We start from the raw sequence: 6,000 nt of genomic DNA on the forward strand, positions 1-6,000 counted from the left end.
ATTTTTCAGTATAATTTATCGGGTAGATTTGGGGTGTTACATTAGTGGTATCAGAGCAGGTCGGTCCGTTCGGCCAAGTTGTCTAATGTTGTTTATTCCTCTGTACGCGACAAGTGTGTGAAACACTGTCGGTACTTGTTGCTTTCTGGTTGTTGCAGGAATTAGTTTCAGCGAAGTGGGGGAGAAGCTTTGCTTCTCAGATATGGTTCAGTTGTAAGTTTGCAAAGAGGATTGTTGTCTTGGTGTTTCGAAAACTGAATTTCGACGAAAGAAGGTGTCTTTCGAGTTATAAAAAGTTTGGAAGTGAGGAGATATGTTAAGAGTTGTTTGGAATATGTTTAAGTTGAAGAAAAATGAGTTTTGGAGTGGAAATTCCGTAAGCAAAACGCAGGAAATTGTTGAATGTTTTGTGAAACTTCAAAAATTCATAACTTGAGTTCTGGACATCCGATTTTAGTCCCGTTTGAAGCGTTGGAAAGCTAACGAGATGAAATTTATTTTAAAAATGGTTTCAGAAGCTGTAATAGACTTATTTATAACAGGATGATGTTGAAAAGAGATGGGATTTGCGGTTATGCTTGTTCTTGGAACTGGACTTGTTTGTTGGTGCCGCACAGGACGTCAGCGTCAAAGTTGAGTGAATTTAAGGAGTAATTAATAGGTTTATTGAAAATAAATTTTAAGAATTAGTGTACCATTTGAGAAGTTTTGGAGATACCGTAAAGAGTGTCGCTGCATGGCGTCGATGTTCGCACTTTCAAATAGCGTTGGAATAGTTTACAAGTCAGTAACGGTTATGTTGAAGAAGTACCAGAATGGTCGACATATGTGTAGTCGATTTGAGATGTGTCAATGGGTTGTTATGTTTGATGGTTGGACGTGGAAGTGAAGTTGAAGATGGGTGTATCGGATAAATTTTCGAGGACGAAAATATTCTAAGTGGGGGAGAGTTGTAACACCCGGTATTTAATTAATTATTTAATTAAATACTTTCAAATTATTTCGAATTTAATTATTGAATTTGTGGAGTGTTGAGAATTGTTGACATGGGTTTTTATGATTAATTAGTCGATTAATTAATTGATTAAGTTGTAGAAATAGTATTGAAGAAATACTAGATTTATTATATGGACTTAATTAAGTGATGGTGGTAGTAAAAGGTGGGGTGTGAATGTTAGGCCCAATAGATTTAATGAAATTAGGTTAAGATAAGGATTAGGGTAATTAGAAGAGAAAAAGTCTTGGGGAATTTGTTATGGGAAGTTGTAGAGAAGAGAGAAAATAGGAGAGAAATTCATTCCCGTTTTTCTTGCAGCAGTCTCACTAAATCGAAGATCCCCGATTCGTTAACCGTTGGATCGTCACCAAATTTTGTGGGTAGGTTCGCAACACCTATATCTAACTTTTGACCGTTGGGATCTTTAAAATAAGGTCTGAGTTGTGAGATATGATCATCGCACTGTAGCTGCATATTTGGGAAATTTTCAGCTTTTGATTCTGATTAAAAGAGGCAATGGTTGGGAGCTAAGGCTAAATGGCTTCGATCGGTAGAATTGTAGAACGGACTCCGAATACAAGGTAAGGGGTGGGGTTCTAACTCTATAACCGGACTCATGATGAATGATATGTGGGGGTTAAATTCGTAGAAAATTATTCCTGATTATTTGTTGTGATTCTGTCGTGTTGATTCGATGAAATTAGTTGTTGTTGTGGTGATAATTGTTGTTGTTTTATGCGAAGTTGAAGGATGTTTCAGTGACGATGTATACCTCTATTTATTAGTATAGCGACGATATAGGCTTATGCCTTGTGACGATGATGTTGTTTGTTGTGTGTGTTTGTTGCATTCATATACATATGCATTTTTGGCGACGGCCTGGATTGGCAAATTAGTGACGAAGGCTTATGCCTTGATGCCTCTGTTTAACTGGCAATTGGCGATGGGGGCTGAAGCCCTGGGTACCACATGCATGTGCAGTTGTAGAGTCTCATTGTATGTGGCATGAGTGTGATTTAATTGTGATGTGATGTGACTTGAGTTGTTGTTTAATTGTGATAATATGGAGTTGTAATTATAAATTGTTATACTAATGACGTGTTGTGACAGGTATTGTCTGGAAGATGAGAAATAGTTGTTATAACTATTAATATGTTGTTGTTATTTATTTTTGTTAATTATAACTGTTCAGGTTAATTGTTATTATAAATGTAGTCTGAAAGCTGTAACGTGATAATTTCGTATGATTAAATTCTAATATATTGTTTATCATGCGTTTGTTTATATTGGTAGATATCTCACCCTTTCTGAATGATGTTTCCCTACCATGGGAAATGGACAGGTACTCAAGATAGCAGTGAAAGATTGAAGTGATTTTATGAAGTCTTTAACTGCTGTGAGTTGAGTCGGTTGTCGCTCTGATACGTAGCACTCGGGGGGATAAAACGATTGTTTTTATTATTGTTTTAATTGCTGAATTTTATTTAGTTTTGATTTAAATTGTAACTTAAAGTTACCGTGCAAAGATGCTACGGCTAGATTTGAATAGTTATGAAGTTTGTTGATTCCGCTGCGAGTTAATTATTGAATTTGAATAAAGTGATTTTTAGTAATGATTTGATTATCGTTTTAAATTCCTGTGCTATGTATCTATATGAAGGCAAGTAAGCAATAAATGTTTTTGAGATGACGAATATGTGATACCTCAAATGAACTTGTTTGGAATTTATACTCTGATTTTTCAGTATAATTTATCGGGTAGATTTGGGGTGTTACAACGGAAGATAAGGAATACCTTTCTTGACTAAAACACAAGTTTAGTTAATACTGCTCCTTCTGTTCATTTTAGTTCAACATATGTTTAGCTAATACTAGTCTAACTTTTTCTCTAAGTTAATATTTTTTATTTACTTTCTCAGTTTGACACTGGAGACTCTGTACTTAATCTTCCTTTACCAGAGCGTTGGGTGGTAAGGAAATTTTGTTTTAACATTTTTTTACGTCACTATTTGGACATCTGTGTAATAATCTTACTTCCACTTTTCAGATTTCAAAACATCATTTGCTTATTGAATCTGTTAGTGCAAGCTATAACAAATTTTTCTTTGGAGAAGTGGGAAGAGAAACATATGATTTCTTTTGGGCTGATTTTGCTGGTGGTATTTAATTCTATGTCCCAATTTGATAGTTGTTTTTTAACACATCCGCAAACATTTCCATATGATCTTTGACTCATGTAGGGTTTTCTTTGCCTTCATAATGAATAATACTCTGAATCTTTTCATTTCCTTGCTCTTAAGGTACATTGAGGCTAGTAAAGGGCGGCTTTACAACTCTGGAAATGATGGAAACTCTATTGCTTTTATGGCACAAGCTATTTTATTGTATACTTTTGAGAACATACTTAAAGTGCTACATCCTTTCATGCCATTTGTAACAGAGGAACTATGGCAGGTAAATACGAGACGGTCTATTTGTACACTACTAACAGATCTATTGGAATTCTCTCTGTGCATTCTCTTGTTCATTCATTACTTCTCTCCGTGCATTCTCTGTTTGTGATTCCCCAGCTACCAACAGGAAATTTAAGTTGGCTTCTAGGCTTTTGGGATTGGATTCCAAGCTCGAGAAAAGTTTACTCATTCCATTCAGAGAGATCAAGGTAATTAAAAAAGCAAAATGGTTTATGTTCTTGCAAATTTGTTTACAGCTCTTGTTTTGTTTTGTATGTTCTATTTTATGTGTATGTTGTTAAAATAAAAGTGTTATGCAATGAAAATTCAGGTTGAATGTACCATTCCAAAAGACGACAGAACGTTGCAGTCTTACATTGGGTTTCGAGTTCAACATAATAATGATAGAGGCCCTGTGAAAGGAGGGATCAAATACCATCCTGAGGTTATTTATATTCTAACATTACAAAATTTTATAGAAACACAACTAGAAATAAAAAGTTATGATTCTGAATGGTTTATTGGACTGGTTAGGTTGATCCAGATGAGGTGAATGCTTTAGCACAACTAATGACATGGAAAACAGTTGTAGCTAATATACCTTATGGTGGCGCGAAAGGAGGGATAGGGTGTAACCCTTCAGAGCTAAGTCTATCTGAGTTAGAAAGACTTACAGGAACGCGTCCTCTTCCTGACATACATAATACTCCAAAAGGAGTTAAAGCTCGAATTTGGGTAGCACTGACTACCTTTTTCTTGATGGTATTTTCTCTTTTCCGTCAATTTTCTTGCCGCATGACCAACAAACTTCCTGGAATATCATCTAATGAAGATCAGAGAAAGTCATAACCAACTCTCGAGACAAAAAATGTGGAAGTTCTTTCTCCATCAACTAAAGAAAATACAGAGGAAATTCTCCTTCCCTCGTTGCTAAAAAGGTTAGGTGATTTGTGCATTGTTGGAAATTGAAAAGTCAATAATGGCCATCGAGGAGTCACGTTCGGCTGGAGAGAACTAGTTTTCTTAGGGAGCACATATATATATATATATATATATATATATATATATATATATATATATATATATATATATATATATATAATGTATTTTGTGTTTTGAAAATTTGATTGTAAACTTGGCTTCTAGAGCACTTATAAAATTAGTGATGTTTTATTTGTATTTTAATAATAAATATATGCAATACTAATTCATAAAACGTTTCACATTAAATGTATTTTTTAAAATTTTTATTTGTTTAATATAATAAATATATTTCTCAAAATGTTAGTGAGAATTTGAGATATGTCAAAATATTAGAAATTATAAAAATAATAGTTTTATTAAAAACACCAACGAAAGCGCTTTTTAAGAAAAAGCACTGCCTTAGGCTTATATATGAAAGCGCTTTTTAAGAAAAAGCGCTGCCTTATGCCAATATATGAAAGCGCTTTTTAAGAAAAAGCGCTTCCTAAGGCCTACCTACGCCAGGGCTTTTGCCTAAACCAAAAGCGCTGCTAAAACCTATAGCAGCGCCACCTACAGCAGCGCTTTTAAAGCCCAAAAAAAACGCTGTCGTAGGTCTTTTATGGAATATTGTGAAAAATCAAAAAGAACAACTCGAGCAATTAGGATAGTAAAAAGATAAGAACTACAAGCTAAAGAAAAACTACAAGAAGAAATAGAAGACATGGTTGTTCCACTACGAAAAACGATGAAGGTTTACTACAGGAGGACTGATGTTGGACAAATATCCTTATGTTTTGAACGAGCTAACCCTGTAACATTTGATATCAAAATATTTGTGCTTTTAGGTGTAAGAGACTACTTGTTTGATAAGCAGACGATCAAAGATCATTGGGAACATCTAACTAAATTTTATGAGACTTGTTCAATGTGCAAATCGAATGATATAACCATAGATCCGGTAATATTACGTTTGTTTGATTTTTCTCTTACAAGTCGAGTAAAGGATTGGTTGTAGTGCATACAAAATAATACTATTCAAACTTTAAAGGAAATAGAAGACAAATTTCTAAATAAAAATATATCAACTTCCATGAGCACTTCATGTTGCCTAGACAAAGAAGAGATGGGTAGGTCACTAGAGGAAAATTAATAGAGAGATATGATCGGTTCTCATGATTGCTTCTCTGCTTTATGTTTCTTACAATCGTTCATATATCATGTTTATTGTATGCATCAGGGTCGGTCCTTTGAATTTGGGTGCCTTGAGCGAATCAAAAGAGTGGTGCCCCTATAAGTTTTTTTAACAATAAATACATAAGGATAAAAGAAATAATTGGATAAAAAACACATTTTCATTTGACATTGTGCAAAAAAAATACAAGTGTGGATCTTTGAATCAATGTTTATACTACATCAAAACATAAACCACTATAAAGATAGTTATTATTCTTCTTATTATTATTCTTCATGATCCGATATTTTTTCCTATGAAATAGTCTGAAAGAACGAGGATTTTTCGCGTATTATGCTAATCCTCTAAAATTTAATAGACTCTTCTCGAAAGAACGAGGATACAAAAGTCGC

At 34.1% G+C, this 6,000-nt stretch overlaps 1 protein-coding gene across 1 annotated transcript; it reads left to right on the plus strand.

Moving 5' to 3' along the window:
* Positions 1-2,909: 2,909 nt before the first annotated feature.
* Positions 2,910-4,476, plus strand: LOC131655350 (probable glutamate dehydrogenase 3). Its single transcript, XM_058925231.1, has 6 exons — positions 2,910-2,967; positions 3,045-3,156; positions 3,298-3,451; positions 3,568-3,659; positions 3,782-3,895; positions 3,985-4,476. Exons 3-6 carry the CDS (start codon positions 3,445-3,447, stop codon positions 4,297-4,299), a joined length of 528 nt encoding a protein of 175 aa, XP_058781214.1. The 5' UTR covers positions 2,910-2,967; positions 3,045-3,156; positions 3,298-3,444; the 3' UTR covers positions 4,300-4,476.
* Positions 4,477-6,000: the final 1,524 nt, after the last annotated feature.

Source organism: Vicia villosa, linkage group LG3 (genome assembly GCF_029867415.1).
Source record: "Vicia villosa cultivar HV-30 ecotype Madison, WI linkage group LG3, Vvil1.0, whole genome shotgun sequence".
Classification (NCBI taxonomy): domain Eukaryota; kingdom Viridiplantae; phylum Streptophyta; class Magnoliopsida; order Fabales; family Fabaceae; genus Vicia; species Vicia villosa.